The sequence below is a fragment of the Hippocampus comes genome, unplaced genomic scaffold, assembly GCF_001891065.2.
Source record: "Hippocampus comes isolate QL1 unplaced genomic scaffold, H_comes_QL1_v1.1 scaffold193, whole genome shotgun sequence".
Taxonomy (NCBI): Eukaryota; Metazoa; Chordata; class Actinopteri; order Syngnathiformes; family Syngnathidae; genus Hippocampus; species Hippocampus comes.
In genome coordinates this window covers 144,707-166,777 of record NW_017805503.1, presented here as the reverse complement: position 1 = coordinate 166,777, position 22,071 = coordinate 144,707, and the positions used below count along the sequence as shown (strand labels likewise).

Sequence of the window (22,071 nt, the reverse complement as noted above, 5' to 3'; positions counted from 1 at the left end):
CTTTTCTTCTTCTTCTTCTTCTTCTTCTTCTTCTGTTTCTACATTTTTTATTTGTGTTGATTTTGTTGCTAAAATGGCAAAGCAGCAAAATTGAGACTCTTTGTAAACAGAATAATAACCTAATCTAAGTAAAAGAGGAGGGGCACACACACACACACACACACACACACACACACACACACACACACACACACACACACACACAGTTAAAAATTCAGGAGCGAGGACTGAAACCACTTCGGAAGTGGCAGAATGCTTCCTTAAAAAACCTGCATGTTCTGCAGTCAGCATGCCTGTGGGATATGGCACAACATTGAAATACTGTCGCTTCCTTTTTTTTCATTAACAAATGCCTGAGACGAATCTGATTTCGTTCAAGAAAATTAGCTTTCAAAAATAGTATTATTACTATTATTATGATTATTATTATTATTATCAATAGTCGTAATAGTAGCAGTAGTAGTATTTAATGTGTTTTTAATTACACTTTCTTTACATGTGATGGATATAAAGACATCCGATGTCACTGTCAGTCTAGGAGAGGCGGAACTTACAAAGTAAAAGTTACGTTTCAGCCGGGACTCGATCAGTGCTGTACTGTTTATATGCCACTTCAGGCGGAAGTAATAGCATGTTAACGATGTACTCTCACGGTTCCGAAAGCTTAATTAAGCAAGCAAGGTAAGGCACTGTCACATCTATTCCGCATACCTTTATCCATAAGTGCACGTTATTTTGTTTCGGTAATAGAGAAGCAGCATTCATCTTTATTCTGTGATTTGCAGTATGGAACATCTAGCTAAAATGCCTCTAACGAGTTTATTGGTGAGGGTTTCCACTTTTCAGGGAGATCCAGGAGTCGGAGCTGCAGAAGTTTTACAGCAGATTAATCAAATTGCTCCAGGAGAAAGAACATGGTCATGAGACTATTGATTCCTTGCAAAGACTGCGCCTCATCGTCTCTGCCACTAAGTACACTAGGACGTAAGTGTGTTTTAAAACTTTAATCCGAGTCCCTCTCTCATGTTTTAATAGAGTGACGGAAAGTAAGAAAATAGAAATACATCGTAGCGCTACTTAAGTAGCTTTTCCTAGTAGGCTATGTACTTGACTTGAGTATTTTTATTTTTTTTTGGTGACGTTTAAAATCAGATGATAGAGGTGGTGATGATTGAGATCTTGAGTTTTTTTGGTTGTGAATCCTGTGTTTTCTAAACCGCAGGTTGCCCCCTGAGCTTCAGAAGAGGCTAAGATTACTCCTCTCTTCCCCTGTGGAGCAGCTCCAAGTGCTGAGCTCAGCTGTCCTCAGAGAGACCCTCCCCCTCACTGCTCAGAAGTATGGCCAGGACGGCAACAGTCAACTGAATAGTCACACAACTGCCCTGTTGCTCTCTCAGGTGTGCTTATGTCTTATTTGGCTGAATGTAACAAAACACTGCAAACGAGTACCATATTCGGCCGCTCACCCAACTTAATCCACTGCTCAATACCACCACTAGTTTCTCATATTTCATACTATGAGCAGATATTCTTCGAATCTGTGTTTTTCCTGACCTTACGTTAAACATAACCACTGTATGGAGACATGACATCTATGTTTTCACAATTACTTAACACATTCTGTTCCAAGCAGGCTGAATCCCGAGATGATCTGTCAGCTCTCTGCACTCAGCTCCTCCGCAATCTGGACAACCGAACCTCAGAAGGGCCGACTCACCTGCTCCTTCACACCCTGCCAGTTGTCAACACCATCCTCACATACAGCCCTGAGAGCCTCACTGAAGGTAACATTCACAACATTTTTTTTTTTTTTTTGCTTTAGCTTGGTAGTTTTAAAAAGCTTTTGTTCACCTAAATTTGGTTGTCTGAGTCGTGTGAGTCATGCTTTCCCGACATGTGAATCACTTCAGATAACATCATCATCCTTAGTAAAAAGCTCATCGACTGGCTGCGCTATGCGAGCACCACGCAAGGGGGCGGGGCATCCTCTGGAGGATTCTTTACAGGGTCCAGGTCCCGTCAGGTATGCATTTAACTCATATCAGTAAAGTATCTCTTTTGTATTTTGTCAAATATCTTTCGTGACCTGCGTTCCGTTAGCCGCTGCCTACCGCAGAGCTGGATGGGACGGTGTCGGGAGATTTCTTCACAGTGCTGTGTGTCGGTCAAGGTTTCACTGAAGACCAGTGGATGAACGTTTACTCCTTTTCCATGCTACGACATTGGCTCCTCACATTCCACTTTGTGCCCGGCGGCACGGTAGCGGACACTGGTATGAAGTCAGCCTTTATTCATAACTGTTCACTTGAAGTCAGGGGTAGCCAAACTACGGTCAGTGTTGTTGGCCGGAATCGCAAATGTTTGCTCCACTTCCACTTTATATTAAAATATAATTTATCGGGAGGTTGGGTTTAGCCTTTAATTACCCAATAACGATGCCTTTCAGTCCCAACTACCAGTTGTGTGTGATATCAGGACTTAAACACCTCAAACAATTTCACCTTGCCCATTTCAGATGACCTGCTCTGTGTTTTTATCATCTTCAGCCAACAGGTTACAGCTAAGTCTCTCCCTCTCTCACTCATTTTCGAACGGTAAGAGGTGAATTTGACCCACACCCCAACCCCACCCACCGCATGTGCGTCAAAGAAGCCAAATCAATTATATTCTTACAAGTAATTCCGCTTTCGGCCCTTGATCTAAAGCATGATCTCACCAGAAACACTTACTTGTAACATCTGTGCTTCCCACTCTCTCAGGTTTGCTTTTGGATGGAATGTCAACAATCATGAATTTCTTTTCACTAATCTCGTCTATATTTTGTTTCTTTTCATTTCCATCGACTTATGACCTGTAAAAATGCTATTTTGTATAATTCCACACATTTTGAACGGAGCTACTGATATAAACAAGTTTTCTACAAACGTCAAATTTATTGAGATGGGCCCATAAGACCATCTCTTTCACATTTCTCCTCAGCAACACATAACTCATAGCTTCATAAATTTGAATTTCCCTAAAATCAGCATGGGCAGACAACTCCGATATTTTCACTTGATATAATTGCAAACTCCTCTTCTGATTGCGCTTTCTTATTCCAATGAACTCGCTGACGTGGCAACCGTGCAAAACTGTGTGGCCATTTGTAATGACCTCAATTTCTGATCCGCTGTGTTACAGATGACAGGTCGGAGATAGACGGGTCTGTGGTTTCCATGGTTTCCGTCACATCGTCCACCGGCCGCCTGCTGCCTCCGAAGGAGCGCCTCAGAGAGAAGGCCTTCCAGTACTGCCAGCGCCTCATTGAACAGAGTGATCGCAGTATGTTGTGTTCCACTGTCATTTTAAAACGTAGATCAATTGTGGGTGTGCATTGCTCCCCTGCTTCACCTTCCACAGCCATTTTTTAGTAGACACTGTGTATAAGCGTGGACAGCCGTCACATTTGATATTCCGTCTTTTTTTTTTTTTCCTCTCTCAGAAGCGCAGAAGAAGACAGATACAGAGCTACAGAAAGCCGTGAGCCCATTTCTGTTTGCCTTTTTCACTCACACTGTCGGGTTGACATGGGGAGGGGCTTAGATGGAGAAAAGTTGTGAGGCACCAAAAACAACAACAAATTAAAAGCGCATTTGACCACTCTGAAATGCTAATATAAAAGACAGCTTGATTACAACTGTCACGTATAGATGAATGGTATTTGTTCTTCTCGTCATCAATAACTATTTGGAATTATACATCAAGTGCACAAGAGGCCAATGTTAGCTTCTAAAACTTAAGTGGGGCAAACCACACTGCAGCTCCAGAACACAGCAAAGACACCCGTTGCTCGACTAGCATTGTTGGTCACGAGAAAATATAACAGTAAAATCATGCCTGCCATTTTGTGAAACGAATTTCACGAGTGTATTGTATTCGTTTCCTCCCTCAGTGTCTGGTGGAAGCGGTGTGTATCCTGGACTGCGTGTGCCTCGAGGATGCATCCTTTGTCTACCGGGTGTTCCCGTGCATCAAGGCGCTTTTTGGTCGTCTCAGCTCAGACTTGACATTCGCCAGAGTCCTGCTTCCTGTGGCACAGTTCTATCTTAATCATGGCACGTATAAACACAACATTACGGTCATATGGACACATACTGCTCTTCTAAATGGCCCAACCACTGTAATTAATAACCATTCACACACCTTGAAGTGTCCTTTTTGCAGTAGATTGTAGACCGATACTTTACTTGATTTGTTCGGATCTTTTTGCTTTTGTGCATGTAGTTTTTGTTACATTTCCATTACCAAAGTGAAGAATCTCAAAATAGCCAATCTGTAGAACCAGTTTTTGGCCCTCTTTTGTCACAGTGCCTGCAGTGTGTTGATTAGCTGATAAGAGAGTCTTCCACGCGACAGCAAAAATAGAATGTGGCTTGTCGTAAAGGAAACTCGCCTTCAGTCACATGCCGGGCAGAAAAAAAAAATAACACAAATATGGTGCAATATTGTTGTCCTCTGTTTGGATTATTTGGTTGTTTACATTGTGTCACACCGCCACCACACGGTAAAAACGCACGCCAAATCTCTGACATCCCGAGACACCATCTAATAACTGGCAGAGAAGTAGATGTCCTTGAAAATATTGGTTAATTCATGGAATGCCAGTTGTGAAGTTGGACATTGAAAAGCTTAGAGGTCAAATTAAATTCACTTTTAAAGGCCATAGTTGTATTTAGGTTCGTCATGAAATTTCTCCCAAAAAGCAGAATTTTCGGCATGTGTACCGAGGTACCTCCACTCAAACATGAATACATGTCTTTTCTTGCCCCTTTTTAGGTGAACTTGCTGCTGTAGAGTGTGACTGCGTATGGAACCTAGTGTTTGGTCGTTTCCCCACTGAGCTCTTTAACGACCCTTTCCTGGCACACGAGCTTCTGCGCTTCTTGCGACTCAACCTCGAGAACGTGCAACTCCGAGTTCCCCAGTACACACGTTACTTCCCAAATCTTCTCAAGGTAAAAAAAATAAAATAAATGGGGCCGAAAGGCTGCGACACAAACTTAGAAATACATACTTGGCGGAATTTCTCGTGTCTCTCCAGTTCTTAGCGTGGGACAGCCCTGCAGTGATTGATGACTTTGTTGATCTGCTGCCCTCTATGGTGACATCTGGTACTTCACTGGAACTGCTGCATACTTTGTTGGACCTCCCGTGTCTTTCTGCTACCCTGCTCTTGCAACTCAGGTGCACATTTGCCAGATCTGGAAAAAAAACAATTGCTCAAATGTTGTGTCGCAACACATTTGTTTTTTTTTCCAACTCCCGCCCACGAATGTTGCAGATCAATGTGCCTGCCCATTTCTGATTCGGGAGGGCGCAGCCTCGCATCGATGGATGCATTCCGAAATCCATCTTTCCGAGGGCTGTTCCTTTTCCTACTTCGAGGTGAAGCAGGCACAGGTAAACACACGATGTTTTTACCCAAAATATTGTGGGTGGGGATGAGTGTTGACAACACGATTCAGGCTACGTCCAACGGTGTATTTGCTAAAACGACGACACTGGTGTTATTTTCCACAGGTGACACAATTGACCGACTGAGCACGCTCCTTGAGCTGTTATCGGAAGCTGTCGATTGGCCAAGAGTTATTCAGTGCGCCCAGACTGTCCCCATTTTGCTGCACATTTTCTTCAACACGGTCATCACAGTGAGGAAAATAATTGATCTGGAGCATTGTTTTCCCTTTTGAGGGCTAAGGCACCTTTTGTATGACACAAATCGCACATCACACAAATATGTCCCAAAAAGTAGAGCCAATATACTGAAATGATGATCTGGTGTTAACGTATTCACATGTTTACTTGAACCTGATATACTCACAGCAATTGAAAAAAGTCTCTTGAACAGCTGAGTTGAGTCTAGTTGAAAAGAATTCATCGTCGCCATACCAAAAGAAAATTTGCGGACCAATGAGGTAAAATGGGATAATTTGCTGTGGCACACCTGATTTTTGTTGGCTTATTTTTTTTTAGGTTGCCGATAGGACACTATTAGGCCAAGTGCTTTTGGTGCTGCTGGAGAGAAGCAGCCTCCTCCTCAACATCCCTAAATACATTGCAGAGATCCACAGGTACAACTCAACGCACACAATGAGAGCAAAGTGCTAATCCGTTGTCTGTCATGGAGATTTGCATGTTTCACCATGGGCGCATTGTCCGTGCAGAGTGTTCAGCCGCCAGCTGACGAAACTGTGCAAACTCCACCCCTCTTTGGTCATTGACCAATCCCACGAGCTGCTGGAGTTCGCCGGAGCGACGTCCAATGTTTACAGCAAACAAGAAATCTACACACATGTGGTGAGAAGAATGAAATGGATCGTCGTCAATTCGGACTGATACTGCAGCACCTAAAGCCATTTTACAACCGAAAGCCATTTTAGCAATTTCTTCTGTTTTCGCTGTCTGATAGTTGTCCCAATACTTTTGTTCAGGTCAAGTATTTTCTTTCCAATTCAAATATAAAAATATTGTTGTTTTCAAATGCATCTGTCTTCAGGTGTTGGTGCTCGGGGAGTACCTTTCTGTGTCATATGATTCTCGCTGCTCCGTGAGGCTCATCACTTCATGTTTCGAGACCTTGGAGGCAGTGCTGTTTGAAATTACATCATCTGCCCCGCTCCCTGGAGTTGGCTGCCCTGCCCCCCGCGTCATCACCACTCTCATGAGCGCCCTCGCTAAGCTGGCGTCACGATCACATGACCTGATACCCAGGTGGCGTTGGGGGGACACTACGATTTGAATCTTAAATTGCACATGGACTGCTCATGTTTTATGTGTCCAACGTAGGGTGTCGCTGTTCCTCTCCAAGCTGAGAAACGTCTCCAGCGGAGGGACTGTTTCCTGGTGCGATGATGAAGAGGACCTTGTTTCCATCGTAACTCTCGGGGAGGAGCTGTGCGCCCTTCTGAAGACGCCCGGTGTGGCTCAGAGTGTCCTGAACCCGCCGGCGCACGTCACCGCACCCCGGTGGCACCAAGACACCAACGTGGCCATGCCGCTCCAACTGCGAGCGCTCACCAGACTCACACAGGCGCACGCGTCACATGCTCAACACGCACCTACTTCGGCGTCACACCACACGAGCACGTAAACAAAGAAACATCGGCGGCCATCCATTTTCTGTTCCATTCCTACTGTTCAAGATGATGGGAGAGCTGGGGCCAATCCCGAGGTCACCAGCCAGTCGCAGGGCACGACCGTTCACCATCATACCTTTGGACAATTTAAAGTCTGTGGATGATATGGAATGCGGAAGCAACGGCGTTGTGATCATGGACAGAAAATGCAAATGCCACATACAAAGTACCCAGCCAAAATTCAAACCCAGAATCTTTGCCTGATGTGCTAAATAAACGCACCGCTGTTCCGCCTCAGCATTCGTGCGAACGTGGTTGATTTTTGCACTTTTTGTAAATACATCGCTTAATTGATGGAGAACTGTGACGATGAACCAATGACAAAAGACGCTCAAGAATCACTTGTAATATATTATCGCTTCTTTATTTTTGTTTTTATCGTGACAGAAATAAAAATTTACAAAATAGATCATCTGATTTCTGTAAAAAATAAATGGATATTTCCCAAGTCTCCAGAGCCTGTTGGCCAGTTAGGTGAGGTGTTTGCATAATGTTTTGAGTACTCGAAATACAGACATTGACTTGTAGAAAGTGCTTACAGCTTTACCAAAAAGTAAAATACAACAAGAACACCAAATTATCATCTTCATGAATTCAAACGGTATCAATTGTGACTCATTGGATTTTTATTTTTTAAGAATTACTACTTCAAATGAACATTGTTACGCAAACTCAACTGAGCGAGTGAATTCTAATCACAAAGTGTGGGCTTGAGTCTCCACATTTGATTTTAATCAGCTATTACAAATAAACAAAAGCTTGAACGAGATGAATTTTGGCACATTATTAGTGGTAAGGATACAAAGTGCAAGAAAATTTATTTCACCTTAAAACGACCTAGACTCGACCAGTATAACATTAATAAGAAATGTATCCACAAATATTTGCCCGAGTGTCTCTCTTTGACCAAACATTGGTCATCTGAACCTGTTTCCAAAGTGATGCTGTACCTATGAGGTCATGAAACAAAATTACATTCGCGCTACCTCGGATTTGTCCTTCCAAAAATAATTCATAAAAACAGAATTAGTGATTCATGTTAAAGTCGCTGTGTTTCATCATCATTGAGGACGATTTGAAAGCGGTCAGGTTCTATCATCTCTGACTTCTCAAATGGCATGCGAGCTATTTATTTCAGACCACTTTTATTTTCACCACTGCACTTGTGTTTTCTCAGCCAGTAACTCAGCGTGAGAACGGCTCACCATCACCTGGAGGTCTCCGGCAGGGGCCGAGGCAAGTAGAGATACCTCCAGATGGCGTAGTAGTGAATGCCTGCTCCGGCTGCCACGAAAAGATGCCAAATGGCGTGGGCGAATGGGACAAAGCCATCACTCTTGAAGAAGGCCACGCCCACCACGTAGAAGAATCCCCCCATGGCAAGTTCACACACGCCTGCGTGGTCCACCTGCGGGATTATTTTTATTAAATTTTGGATTCAGCTCTTTTAGTGTAGCAGACAAACAGGAAAGAGACGTTATCGTATTGGCTTCCATCAGATTGTGCACCAAAATTTTGGGAATCGCTGACCCATATCATAATCCCTAAGCGGTAATATACCAACGCAACCGGCACAACATTAGGTATACCTCCACAATCTTTTGCGTTCCCATACAAGAGCTTTATCAATAAATTAAAAAAAAAAATCATGACAAAGATAAGATGCTTAGTTTTGACAGACACTGTCAGAAAGTTATTCTGTAATTTTGCTGCGTCATATTAAGAGCCTCATGCTAATATTGTGCTTCCGTAAGACAGACAATATAAAATAAAATCTAACGCTTCAAGCTACTCACCATAGACAGAATAACCAGAGCAGGAACAGCCCCCATGGCGACATATCCCAGCAACTCCACCAGCTTATACCTGCCAAGAGAAACCACCAAAGGACAATGCCGCTGTTATTCGCTGCCTCCAATTCTGTCCAAACAATGGTGCTGTGTGTGTGTATGACTCCAAACACCTGAAAGCGTTTGGTTTCAGCCACACTACTGTACGAGACGGGGACTCAAAGCGAGATGAGGTTACCTCTCATGGAAAAAGAAGACGTAGAAGGATCCGGAACAAGCCATGACCCAGATCAGCCAGCGCATGTGGCACGCCCACGGGCCCAGCTCCCTCAGCATCAACCTGTCCACAACACGTCACGCAAACGTCACAGCGCCTCCGCCGTGACCTCAGTCACCCGTCACATCGCATCATTGTGTTACTTCGCTCATCGACAAACCGACCAGGGAGAGTAGGAGGCCGCTATGAAGAAGTAGATGGCCATTCGGTCACACATGTGGAAAAGTTGCTCCACTTTCCTGCAAAAGACAATGAAAAAGAAGGATAAAAAAAAAAAAAGCGGGAGGATAAAGCGGATTCGAAAATGGATGGATAGATGGAAGGTTCTGACATTCTTAATTTAATCGAGCTCATTGACACCATCCATCAGCGCTGACACATTTTCAACAAACTGACATTCCTCGTCACGTTTCTCGTCTGATGTGTTTCGTGAAAGTGATGCTCAATATTTTTATAACCAGGTCACATCTGTTGTGTAGCCCAACTCCTCCGGCGATGTCATAATTAATGTATGTTAATATAATGAACAAACCGTGTGTGTGTGTATATGTGTGTGTGTGTGTGACTGCGAGCACAAACATTCACATCTGGCATGTGATGCCAGATGTGAATACCAAACACCCACACACCTGAGGTGGCTGATTTTCCAGGCTGCTGCATGGAAGAGCGTCGAGGTGACAAAGAGGCCAGTGAGTCCGCTGCCATAAAGCCAAGCAGCGACACGATGCCATTGGTCCCCCGACAGGAAGTACAGCAAGGAACCACCCAGCATGCTCGGTAGGATCCAGAACTGTCACGGCAAGGCAAGGCATCGTGATTTCTATTGTGCATTTTATACAGAAGGTAACTCAATGTACCATGTGAAGACATTAGAGGCATTTTTACAAGAAATATTATGATGAGGCACCCGAGCGATGCTGCTGGAGTATTTATTCGATATCCTTGATATTCATCTTGTGGTCCATGTACTCGTATGCTCTTTGTCTGCACTAGAATGACAAAACATTAAACCTGCCGGGCTGGGAGTCCTTTTAAAGCACTAATAACTACATAACGACCAACAGGTGTGCAGATGCAGGGGAAGCCCTACAGTGCCACCTGTTGGTCCCAAACCAAATCATGACAAACGAGCAGTGTATGTCTTACTAGGGAATCACATTTCAAACTGTTTGAGTGATTTTGTTTTACCGGTACGATATAAAGTAAAACAATACCATACCATGCTTGTCACTAAAGGCCCGCAGCCATACAAAAAAACTTTGCAAACCCATTTTTCTGTTGTCCTGGGGTTTGTTTGGTTTTTTTTTTCCTTCACTTCGTTCGGCGCGCAAACATTTCTGTGTCTGCCTCTCGGTCTTCTTTAAACGCTTTCCTGACATTGTTCACATTCCTGCCCTTCTCCTCGCACAGCCGCCGCCTCTGCCGAGTGACTCCGCGCTTTACACAAGGTGAACATGCGTGTTCGTGCTTGCGACGCGCGGCTCGCTTTTCACTTGTTGTGTCAGGCTTTCTCCCCTGCTCTCTTCCATCTTTCATTCACTCGCTCTCCCTCCGAGGCCCAAAGCGTCGGGAGATTACAGCAGATTAGGGAACGCTACAGGCCGAATGGCGGATTACGGCCCACTGTCCCCAGCAGAGAGCCCCAAATCCGCACTGTTCTGCCTCAATCCTCTGCATCTTTTTCAGGGCTTTCACTCAACTGACGTCACTCGGCGCAAATAGAGTTGTCATGGACGACGCAATGATTGGCAACTCCACCCTGCATATTTACAGAATTCATGTTGTTTTTTTGTATGACTCACCCCATGCGTGGCACAGTTAGCAGCATGTTCATAATCAGTCGGCTGGTATCGCTTGTTGGATGGCACCCTGCAATTCATGAACCTGCCAACAGAAAAGGAACATGTTTGTTCGTCAGGGAGCGGAGAGTTGATGGCATCATTAGTGAGCTCATTACTTTGGTATTTTATAAACCTGTGCGTGCGTGTGCATTTGGGAGTGTTGGGCTCATTCTTGCAGGATTTAAATGCTGCTTAATCCTCATCACGTTGCCGGAATTTTGGAAGACTGTGTTGTCATTTTTAAACAGGACACCGCTACCTTCCGACATCGTGGAAATATGAAAATGTTCCATCAGTACAATACATTGTTACACATTCTATGATTTTTTTTTTATGCCAACCGTTCACGGACTGTGTTGTCATTTTTAAACAGGACACCGCTACCTTCCGACATCGTGGAAATATGAAAATGTTCCCTCAGTACAATACATTGTTATACATTCTGTTTTTTTTTTTTATGGCAACCGTTCACCTGAAAAAAAAAAGATATAAATTGTAAATCCATATTAATAAATAGATCTCCAGATCCTCTGTGATGTCATAAATGCGATCTTCACAAAATTTCATCAAAATTTTCATATTGGGAAAAACTGCGTTATTTAACCATGCATAATTAACCCAATATAAATCCCACGAAGAATACAGCGGGATGAAAACGCGCGCACACACACACACACACACACACACACACACACACATGCGGGGGTGCACAGCAAGCTTTACCCTGGGCCACAGGTGCGTCTGTGTGGGTCAGTCAACTGTGTTACTTAATTACACATTGAGAGCACTTCCATGCGCACAAACATGCCAGCAATCATGCATCTTCTTGCATCTGTTTGGTTTAACCATTTCTTCTACAGAACGTGGAGGCCGTTCAATTCTCGTATGAAACACCAAAATCCCTCTTGCATCACACCAGTACGATGAACATAGCAGAAAGAAGAAAAAATGTCTCGAGGAGTGTGCTTAGGATGTTTTCCCAACACCTTCCTGCCAATTTGTCATTGCAACGCAAACTCTCTGGCACCTTTATTGAAAGGCGGGTGACACATGAGTGGGTCTTACTTTGAAGAAACCAAATATTAACCTGTGTCATCAGGGTGGCCAAGATAAAGAAAACTAATATATGGCCTTTGGGTTTCCCAGGGAGCTCGGTGAGTTATGCTCGGTCGTGTTTTTCTGGGCACTGTTGTGAGGCTCTCAATGGACGTGAGTGTTGCACTGCAATGTCCCCTAATTGCTTCTGACGGAATTGTGCATCTGAGTGTGTTTGTGTAGTTGGACTGAAGGGAAGGGAAGACTGATCAGAGGAGACATTGTCATCATCAGCCCGACTATTCTCTGGCTTGGGCACACACTGTCCTTTCGGTCATGCGCGCGCACACACACACACACACATACGGTACACACATGTATGTGTGATTCTGTGTATGTATGAGTGTTTGATTCTCACAAAAAGTAAGAGTTTGGCTAAAATAGCCCATTTCAGCACATTCCATACATTAATAGGATCAGTTACATTTAAGCTGTGTGTGCATGCGTGCGTGTGTGTGTGTGTGTGTGTGTGTGTGTGTGTGTGTGTGTGTGTGTGTGTGTGTGTGTGTGTGTGTGTGTGTGTGTTCAGAGTGATTCCTTTTTCCAGTAATGCTCAAGTTCATTTCCACTGGGACTCAAACGCTGGTTCTCACGATTACAGTATCACCATCTCCCATGCATGTGTACAAGCCCATCTCTGCGCGTGCGTCTGTTTGATAATTATTATATGTAATATTCAGCTTTTCCGATGTTATTTTCTACATGTTGCATCCATTCTTCTCACGTTGTCGCAGTGCCTTCCCAGTCCACATAGTACAGTTAAAATCCAATTCCTACAGTGAGTATAAAGTCTACACACCCCTGTTCAAATGTCATGTTTCTGTGGGGAAAAACCAAAATGAGACTAAGTTCAATCATTTCATGTCACCTTTAACCTGTACAATTCAATTGAACAAAAATGAAATGTTTTCAAAAGTAGGGAGTAAAAATATACTGAGATAATGTGGTTGCGCAGGTGTGCACGCCCTTTTATTCGGGATGTGTTCTGAAGAAACACATATATGACAGTGCCACTACATTGCTTCACTGTGAGTATGGTGTTAACGTTAGTTATAGCTCTTAAACAACAACATGAGATTTGTAATATGATTTCTCCCATGCCCCCGCCCAGGGTTGGTGCTCGGGAGGGCTATAACAGCGTCAGAAATCCGTGTAGCTCCAGTTAAGCCTCTCCACCATTTTATTTGATATTCTAAAATATATTTCGATATTATTTTCTTAGCCCCCCACTATGAAACAGTCAAGCCCCCCGTTTAGCCCATGAAGAGAGAAAAAAAAATCCTGGAGCCGTAACTGCCCCCCCCTCCCGTTTTCTCAGTACGAACCCTATCAGTCAAAATAAATGGGAAACTGTTTTTTGTTGCACCAAATTATCAAAACAGGTACAGTAACTGACAGTAAAAAAATGTTTTACTTTTTACGTTTGCACTTAATTCTGTTAGTACGGAGTTGAATCCGTACTGTTTTGCAATGTATTTAGTTAGTGACTTAGTTATTTTCTTATGAAAGTAACTGTATTTCAACTCCAGTCCTGACAATACTTAAACCACCGCTGCCCAAAATGGCAGGTTAAAAATATTATTACTGGGTATTAAACTGTAATGGAATCCTACACATTTTGAACTGCAACATCGAGCAAAGAAAAAGTTCTGCAAAAAATAAAAAAAAGTTCGGTCACCGAATGAGATGCTGCCATTCACACGCACACTCGCGAAAGCACGTACACTCAAAGAATCGGACCGTGCGCGTCAGTGCGCCTCGGTGCACCGCAACTGTTCCATTCCAATTCTATTTAAAAAAAAAAAAACACAAAAGAAACCATACTTTCCAAATTTCGTTCCCTTCAGGTCCATCTTGTGCCTGCGTGCGTGCGAGTCTCCGTCTACGGATTCCCCATTCCGGATGTCCCACCGCCGTGCGCTCAAACATAAACACATAAGTCCAACAGTCCCAAAAAACGACCTGTAAGTTCGGTCCGAGCAATATTGCTGCCCAAAAAAACGACGGAGGTGGCCGCTACACCACTTCAACGCAACTTTTCACCAGCGTGAAAATGGAAACGGGCTGCATTCCTTTTGGCAAGCATGGGTGGCGGTCTTGTGGGTCTGCGTTGAGTTCTGTGCAGAATCTCAAATGTGCTTGCAGGATGTTCCGTCGGACTGACTGGGCATGTAATCCCTCCTCCCCGCTCCTGGACGATGATAACACAGCAGCCAACCACCTCTCCTTCCCACACAATTTATCTCCTCCCTCAAGTCTGAACTGTATTTTAGCTGTAAATATTTGTAGATGAAACATTGGCCAATGGACTGCAAATGCAGTGTTGAGGAACCTCCTACAGTCGAACACAAGCCCTGAAGGGAGACGCAAACAGTCATCATCGAGAATCCCGTATTAATTGTATATGCAGTAGCAGTAGTGTGCTGTCATTTTTCTTGCAATTTTCAGTTTTTTTAATTAAATTTAAATTTAATAATTTTATTTAACTTAATTAATTTTACATTAAAATGGGTTGCCCCTTACTACATGTTATTAAATATAATAATTTCAGCTCTTTAGTCATGAAGGAAGCTTCTGCTGGACTAAACAGTGTTGAAACACTATCAGGTGGAAGAAGAGGACCTTCCCTCCAGTCTGCATACCCGCTGCCAATCATAATCAGTCATGGACAGTATTTCAGGATTTCCAAGTTGCCAAATCTCTGTCGGATTATTCCTCGTCTTGCTCATGACTTTGTCTCTGTCATGATTTGGTTTGGGACCAACGGGTGGCACTGTAGGGCTTCCTCTGCAGCTGCACACCTGTTGGTCATTATGTAAATAGTAGCATAAAAGGACTCCCAGCCCAACCACTCATCGTCGGGTCATTGTTGCTCTTTGCTGCTGTCATGTTTGTTTGTTTTTCATGTTTTTGGTCATGTTTCTGTTATTGATAGTTTTGAGCTTCAGTCATGGTTTTTGTTTGATACTTTGGACTTTGTTTAGGATTTAGTTTTCTATGTTTTATCAATACACTTATTCAAATACACCCTGCTCCTCCCTCCTGCCTGCTTTTTGGGGTCCACCACCACCTCGCTATGTGACAGTCTCCAAGTGATGAATTCAGCCAAAATGTCATGCATGCATGACAAACTTCAGAAATATGCACACTGCAATGGAAAATTAAATATTGTCCAACAACTAACAGAATCCCTTGTCTCATAGTGTTGGTTTGGTGTGTGAGGCAACACAGACATATTATCCAAAGACCTGTGTGAATGATTCAAACAAATCAGTTCACACATTTATCACTGACTCAACCACAGTGGGCATGTATGTGTATAAAGTACCGTGAATGTCATACATGGTGACTGACTCGCATTCTTCTATAATGCATCTGTGGGTATTCATGTGTCTTGCTTTTTCTTCACAGATGATATGAGCATATTTATTCATGCAGATCCAGTTATGGCTTGCCGAGCTTTGCTTTCTATTTCAGAAGACGTATTGACTTAGAAGAGAATGTAAACCAACGTGTGTTGGATGTGTGCCAGTGCTTACAAACCTCTGGAACAACCATAACATTCAACTTGACCAAAGGACACAGCTGTCACAGCCTTACTAAGACACAACAGTCAGCACACTTCACGTTTGTAAATGGTTACAAGCTTGAGTAGATATTTTTTCGTCAAACACCAATTTAAAAGGCAGCAGAAACATCATTCATAACCGTGTCAGGACAATGCAAAGTTTTCATATAACATTTAAGGACAGTCGAACAAATGTTTGACTGTACCTTTAAGGCCGTTCCACGCGTCTGTCTACGCGCATGCGCAGATGCATGGAGCAGCTCCCCCTACTCCACCACCACCTGCAAATGAAAAACAACAACAATCCTGTTAGCATTGCTACGACTGGCCAACGCAATGGTTCCCTGAAGCTCAACTACACGTCTGGCCCTTAACACACACCCATTACCAGGCCAGCAGCTTCCATTTCCCCCGGGCCTTTATACGTCGATGGTGCCGGGCTCATGAACTTGGCTAGCCTAAGCGGGGATGCGGGCGGAAGCCAGCTCCTCTTCGCCAACTTTAACCAGGATAACACGTAAGCCAGGGCCGGGCCGAATGGAGGGCAGGACGGGGAAGAACACAGGCAGCCTCCGGGGAATGTTCGATGCTACGGCGGGCAGTGCTATGGAGCTAGCAAGCATTAGCTTCCATTTTGGGGGCTTTTCTACTTTTTGACGGCCTGACACCGTTCGACGAGACGCAGTCTGCCTTTGTTTTTTCTGAATGTCAAGGCTAATGTACGAGTATTGTCCGTTATCTAATCCTAAAACCGTAGGTCGTCTAATATTGTCGGTGGTTAGCTGGTAGCTGCTAGGCTAACGTGATGGTGTGCTCTCACACGCTAACTTTAGCTTCATCTATCAGAATAGATTTTGATTCATCATTTTCAATGTGGATCATTTAATTCATATAATATAACGCGAAGTTATTTTAGTATTTTCGATCACCACATGTTTGAGGTAAGATTTCGTCAATTGGGGGGTGAGGGGGGCTTTGAATAAACATGCTGAGTTTGATACGGCTACGTCAGGCTGGGACGTTGCGGTGTTTTTAAAAATGAATTATTTTTCTGTTCCAGCAATGACTGGGTCTGTGTTGTGTTGCTTTCAAAGGTCCCTGGCTGTTGGCACCAAATCGGGATACAAGTTTTTCTCTCTGTCCTCTGTGGAAAAATTAGACCAGATATATGAATGTAGTGAGTATCCCATATTTATCCAATTATAGTGAGTGAACATACAATACCGTTTCTGTATCCTGTACGCATATACAGTGTGTTTGTATACAACACAGCTGCAAGTTTTCTATTAATAATATAACTTAAGTCTTATTATTAATCATCACTTCCTTATTTATGGATCTGGCTTCCTTGTCATGACACATCCTCCAAAGTCCGACTACAAAATTGCGTGTAACTCAGCCAACTGCGAAAGCTGATGATATGTGTGTGTTTGTGTTAAACAGCGGACACAGAGGATGTGTGTATCGTGGAGCGTCTGTTCTCCAGCAGCCTGGTGGCCATCGTCAGCCTCAAGGCCCCCAGGAAGCTCAAAGTCTGTCACTTCAAGAAGGGAACTGAAATCTGCAACTACTCCTACTCCAACACAATACTGGCTGTTAAACTCAATCGACAGGTAAGAAGATAAACACACTCACTCCTTTCACTTATTTGCTGTGTCTTCCATTGTGTTTAGAGTTACAGAAAAGACCGGTTGATATTTAGTTTTTGCGGTGTGTGTGTGATTTCTTCTACAGAGGCTGATCGTGTGTCTGGAGGAGTCGCTTTACATTCACAATATTCGAGACATGAAAGTGTTGCATACAATCAGAGAGACTCCACCCAACCCTTCAGGTTTGTATAAACCGTACAACAGTATGTTTCATCAACCCCATTAGGTAAACTGCACAGCTTACCCAAGAAAAAAATGTTTACGCTAATTATAAACCATTCTCATAAAAATTAGAAAGGGCTTTCTTTCACACTCCTCAACAATATAGTTGAATCAGTACCTCTGGCAGGGTCATTTAACGTGAGTATTTTTGATACAGCTTTTTGATTGGATCTCTTTGAATGACTTTCTTCTTGTTTGTGTTTGTTTGCCTTCCTACAGGGTTGTGTGCCCTGTCCATTAGTAACGACAACTGTTACTTGGCATATCCTGGCAGTGCCATGATAGGAGAAGTTCAAGTGTTTGACACTGTCAACCTGGTAGGTGAACACAAAAACGATGCCACTTCTGCCCCTCAGACCGTTTCTTGAGTGAAAGCCTCACTTTTCTATGGCAGTTTTGGCAGTGATGCAGATGTTCATTACAAACATGTCGCTGTTCATCATGTTTTCATTGCTTGTTTAACTACACAGATTTTTAACCCTCGTGTAAACTGGAAATATTTATCTGAACAGGGTAACTCAATATGCTTCACATAATTATAAGCTAAACATTTTAAAGCGTTTACAAACAAATGAGTTTGAGACATGAAAAATCAAAGTCAAGAAATCAAATGTAGCCTTTTAAATGGTAAAAGAACACAGTGCAAGAATAAGATTTTGGAAAATTTGATCTTAAAAATGCTTTCAAAATAATACTTTAAAAAAAAACTGGATTTAAAAGCATTTCCACTTGGGGCTGACTTCACTTCTGTTGGCATCTTATTCCACCCGTTACACGTGCGTGTTTCAGCGAGCCGCAAACATGATTCCTGCCCACGACAGCCCATTAGCAGCTCTTGCGTTTGACGCCAGTGGAACCAAACTGGCCACAGCTTCAGAGAAGGTAGGACTGTAACAAGGCCTTTGCCTGTTTTTTCTCTCTCTCTCTCTCCCTTTACATGTCTGAGTAAATAAAATCGCCTTGCAATCCCTTCAACTGTTATCTTCCTCTGCGTGCGTGTCTTTTGTGTTTCATTTCCTCATCCCAGGGCACAGTCATCCGTGTCTTCTCTATCCCAGAAGGACAAAAACTCTTTGAATTTCGGCGAGGCGTCAAGAGGTGATTGATGTGATCGCTACAGTGAAATTTTCACGCACCAAAGGTTCATTTTCTTATCTGTGTGTGCGTGTATGTGTGTGTGGTCCTGGTCATAGGTGTGTGAGCATCTGCTCCTTGGCCTTCAGCATGGAAGGCTTGTACCTGTCAGCCTCCAGCAACACAGAGACGGTTCACATCTTCAAACTTGAAACACAGAAGGAGAAGTATGTGTACGTATTTGAAAAAGAATGCTGTTTTTTGGTTGTGCTATCACAGTAATTCACCTACTTGACTTCTGTGCAGGCAGTTTGAGTTCATCTCCCACTCTATTTGTGTGTGCGTGTGTGTGTGTGTGCGCGTGTAGGCCAGCAGAGGAGCCCACTACATGGGGAGGATACCTGGGCAAGGTTCTGATGGCATCAACTAGCTATTTGCCCTCCCAGGTCACAGAAATGTTTACACAGGGGCGAGCCTTCGCCACCGTGCGGCTGCCCTTCTGTGGCCATAAGAACATCTGCGCTTTAGCAATGTCAGTTTCTCTCTCTGCTTTGTTTATTGCGTTCATTATATGGAATTCTCCCGCGCTATGCCAACCAAGACCTTTCCTTCCATATTACCATTGGGAAATAGGTAGCGGCAAATCAGGATTTCAGATAACGTTGAGTTAATGAAATCGCCATAAAACACGCAGGCTTATTTTTATCTTCTTGGGTCGTCTCGTAGGATTCAGAAGATTCCACGGTTGCTGGTTGCAGCGGCCGATGGCTACTTATATCTCTACAACTTGGATCCACAAGAAGGAGGGGAATGCACTCTAATGAAGCAGCACAGGTAACGCGCACAGACACGGTGAACGTGCTCTCTTTTCTTGGACGCCAATAACTCCACCGATACTAAATAAGACCTTAGTTTTAAGAACCTCTGCTGTTGACCTCAGGTTAGACGGCAGTGCAGAGCCGCCGAATGAGATCCTGGAGCAGGGGACACATGATCGCCCGCTTGTGGCGCAGACCTACAGTGCTTCTGTCACTAAAGGTATGTCACAAACTATACTCGTGCTGAACATAGCGAGGTACATTTAGAGTCTTCCTTGTAAGCCTCCTTTGAAAACGTGCATGCACAGACCCAAATAAGGAAGGAGCATTGTTAAGCAGGGTACACACGGACTGACACGCAGGCTAAATTCAACCATTTTCATTCCCATGTGATCAAATTCAGCAACTCTCCTGTGGTTTGTCAAATTTACAAGAAATTTATTTTTGTCACTTGACAGAGTCATCAAAATAATACTGTAGTGAATGAAAACACGATAATCTAATCAAATTAATTGGTTTGTATGTGTAATTACTCTACACGTTGTCGTTTTTTTTTGTGCGTTAGTGTGCTTGTAAGGGTCGCGGCCTTGTGAGTGACCTCAAGAGGGCATTACAGTACAATACAATACCTTTTTGTTGTGTAAAATTTGTTACTTGGCTTAAAGGTTTGGAAACTGCATTATAAGAACAGCAAGCAAGTTCTTTTCCTCATCATGTGTGTCGTCTCACATTCCTAAACGGGAATGCATGTACCTGGCTTTCCCCTAACGGCAAGGAGGAGTATCGAACTTTTGTGTGGTGCTCCATGATGCGACCTTTGAACTCACTCTCGCCATCTGAACATCCTAGGTTACTGTGACGAGCAGGGCGCCGTGGGAGGGGCGGGGCTAGAGGAAGACCTCAACAGCTTGCGGCTGGAGGATGAGAACGAGCAGCCGCCGCTCATCCTGGAAACTGACTGACCAAAACGGACGGCCGCACCCACCAATCAGAGGGCTCCTCTGGCGCTGCTATCGACAAGTGACATGAGAGGGGAGGGCAGGCTCAGCGAGGGAAGGTGTTTTTTTTTTTTTCCTCTTTTCCCCCAAAACACATGAGTGCTCCGGCGCCTCTCTGTTGTTATCTGTTGTATGTCTCTTCACACACACCTCCGCATTTTAGCGTCCTCCCTCCTTCTTCTGCTCTTTTTCCCCCTCAGTTTAGTCTCCACGGACCAAACTGACTGCTTTGCATGTACATGTGCCAACCGCTCAAACAAATCCCCAATGTGAATGACAGTTTGAGCGTGCGTGTTGGACTTTGGATCAAAATAGAAATGTAGCTGTGCTCTACTATGGCCAAGCGCAGATTCTCGCGCTGTTTAAAAAACAAACAAAAAAAATGATTGTGTAAGTGCCTCTTTGCCCTTCATGTTTTCTGTTGGAGATTTCTGCGTTGGCTTAATAAAATCAATTTAAATTTGTCTGATCTTAACCGAGGGTGTGCGCTGTATTCTCTTTTCTGACGCCTTGCTCTCTCTCTCATGCGTACACAAACGCGCGCACACACACACACACACGCACGCGTGCACGCCATTGGGCAAGGAGCGCACAGTGTGTGTCGTCAGCTCGCGTGTGTCTTGATGCCGTTTATTGGCACAGGTGTGTGTTTGCGCATGTGGCGTAATTAGCTTACATTTACCCTTGATCACTTCTACCTCTTAACAGAGGCTCGTCGGACCCACCCATCCATGCTTTGCTCCTATCAGTGGTCAGAGTCCAACTTTTGATATTATGCCTGTTTTTAAAAAAGCAACACGGGCATTTCTACTCAGCGCTGCGTGAGCCTGCATGATGTTGCCGTGATAGCGTGTCCATACACTGAAGACATTTCCTGGGTGGTAACCATTTTTCTGCAGAGCTTAGAAACACAATCCGTCTGTACATTTCTTCTCGTGGCAGGTTGACACTGTAAAATGTTCTGCTTCTGGCCAGAGACTCGATGTGGACAATACATGTCTTTCATTTGATTGGTCGGCGGGTCCTTTTGGTGACTGAAGCCACTCAGCAAAGATGAAACAGGAGATTGGGAGTGTCTGGCTTTTTCTATTGATTTTTGTATAAAATGTGAAACATTCATTTGAAACCACAATAAAGTCCATGTTATGTAATGTTGTACCATGACATTTTACTCGCGCATTATGACACACACACACACACACCACCAAAATGAAGGAGTGACAAAGTACCAACAGAAATTGCTGGCGACAACAACAAAAAAAAACCCATTACATATTTAGACAAATGCAACAAACGGTAACTTATTTCTACTGTATTTTTTTCAAAATAAATCAAAACATAGGCTACTTATAGAACACAACACTCACCAACTGATCTGAGTTGACTCCATATGGAAGTTGTCATAATTTAAAAGAGCAAAAAAAAAAAACATTCCATATTTAGACAAACGCAACAAACTAACTTATTTTTACTGTATTTTTTTCAAAATAAATCAAAACATAGGCTACTTATAAAACACTACTCACCAACTGATCCAGTTGACTCCATATGGAACTTGTCATAA

General features: G+C 43.5%; 3 protein-coding genes across 6 annotated transcripts; 2 read left to right on the top strand and 1 right to left on the bottom strand.

Moving 5' to 3' along the window:
- Positions 1-469: 469 nt before the first annotated feature.
- Positions 470-7,582, top strand: ap5z1 (adaptor related protein complex 5 subunit zeta 1). 2 transcript variants are annotated; one of them, XM_019877362.1, is made up of 18 exons: positions 470-681; positions 847-984; positions 1,223-1,397; positions 1,634-1,784; positions 1,911-2,023; positions 2,101-2,272; positions 2,547-2,594; positions 3,181-3,321; positions 3,482-3,519; positions 3,932-4,094; positions 4,816-4,994; positions 5,081-5,223; positions 5,321-5,439; positions 5,560-5,687; positions 6,013-6,110; positions 6,204-6,336; positions 6,536-6,750; positions 6,826-7,582. In XM_019877362.1, the coding sequence occupies exons 1-18, from the start codon at positions 632-634 to the stop codon at positions 7,127-7,129; spliced, it is 2,508 nt and encodes an 835-aa protein (XP_019732921.1). In that variant the 5' UTR covers positions 470-631; the 3' UTR covers positions 7,130-7,582. The 2 variants fall into 2 exon arrangements, with proteins under 2 accessions (XP_019732921.1, XP_019732922.1); XM_019877363.1 differs by lacking the exon at positions 2,547-2,594 and having other exon boundaries at positions 471-681.
- Positions 7,583-7,779: 197 nt separating this feature from the next.
- On the bottom strand, positions 7,780-15,975 carry mmd2a (monocyte to macrophage differentiation-associated 2a). Of its 2 annotated transcripts, none has more exons than XM_019877370.1 (7): positions 15,953-15,975; positions 11,045-11,126; positions 9,872-10,032; positions 9,407-9,481; positions 9,204-9,305; positions 8,972-9,041; positions 7,780-8,583 (listed from the first exon to the last, which is right to left on the bottom strand). In XM_019877370.1, exons 2-7 carry the CDS (start codon positions 11,120-11,122, stop codon positions 8,383-8,385), a joined length of 687 nt encoding a protein of 228 aa, XP_019732929.1. In that variant the 5' UTR covers positions 11,123-11,126; positions 15,953-15,975; the 3' UTR covers positions 7,780-8,382. The 2 variants fall into 2 exon arrangements, with proteins under 2 accessions (XP_019732929.1, XP_019732928.1); XM_019877369.1 differs by lacking the exon at positions 15,953-15,975 and adding an exon at positions 14,003-14,523.
- Positions 15,976-16,013: 38 nt separating this feature from the next.
- On the top strand, positions 16,014-21,658 carry wipi2 (WD repeat domain, phosphoinositide interacting 2). 2 transcript variants are annotated; one of them, XM_019877368.1, is made up of 12 exons: positions 16,014-16,263; positions 16,841-16,923; positions 17,190-17,359; positions 17,481-17,577; positions 17,837-17,934; positions 18,407-18,499; positions 18,645-18,715; positions 18,811-18,918; positions 19,059-19,223; positions 19,418-19,525; positions 19,632-19,729; positions 20,359-21,658. In XM_019877368.1, the coding sequence occupies exons 1-12, from the start codon at positions 16,190-16,192 to the stop codon at positions 20,469-20,471; spliced, it is 1,278 nt and encodes a 425-aa protein (XP_019732927.1). In that variant the 5' UTR covers positions 16,014-16,189; the 3' UTR covers positions 20,472-21,658. The 2 variants fall into 2 exon arrangements, with proteins under 2 accessions (XP_019732927.1, XP_019732926.1); XM_019877367.1 differs by having other exon boundaries at positions 16,015-16,263; positions 18,811-18,924.
- Positions 21,659-22,071: the final 413 nt, after the last annotated feature.

Coding starts and splice junctions, on each gene's coding strand:
- ap5z1 (XM_019877362.1), top strand. CDS start 632: ATGTTAACGATGTACTCTCACGGTTCCGAAAGCTTAATTAAGCAAGCA. Junction 2,024..2,100: donor CAGGGTCCAGGTCCCGTCAG/GTATGCATTTAA, acceptor GCGTTCCGTTAG/CCGCTGCCTACCGCAGAGCT. Junction 4,095..4,815: donor ACAGTTCTATCTTAATCATG/GCACGTATAAAC, acceptor GCCCCTTTTTAG/GTGAACTTGCTGCTGTAGAG.
- mmd2a (XM_019877369.1), bottom strand. CDS start 14,115: ATGTGTTTATGTTTGAGCGCACGGCGGTGGGACATCCGGAATGGGGAA. Junction 9,482..9,871: donor TGGAAAATCAGCCACCTCAG/GTGTGTGGGTGT, acceptor TGTCTTTTGCAG/GAAAGTGGAGCAACTTTTCC. Junction 9,306..9,406: donor GCGGCCTCCTACTCTCCCTG/GTCGGTTTGTCG, acceptor TGTTGTGGACAG/GTTGATGCTGAGGGAGCTGG.
- wipi2 (XM_019877367.1), top strand. CDS start 16,190: ATGAACTTGGCTAGCCTAAGCGGGGATGCGGGCGGAAGCCAGCTCCTC. Junction 18,500..18,644: donor TGGCCACAGCTTCAGAGAAG/GTAGGACTGTAA, acceptor TCCTCATCCCAG/GGCACAGTCATCCGTGTCTT. Junction 18,925..19,058: donor ACACAGAAGGAGAAGTATGT/GTACGTATTTGA, acceptor GTGCGCGTGTAG/GCCAGCAGAGGAGCCCACTA.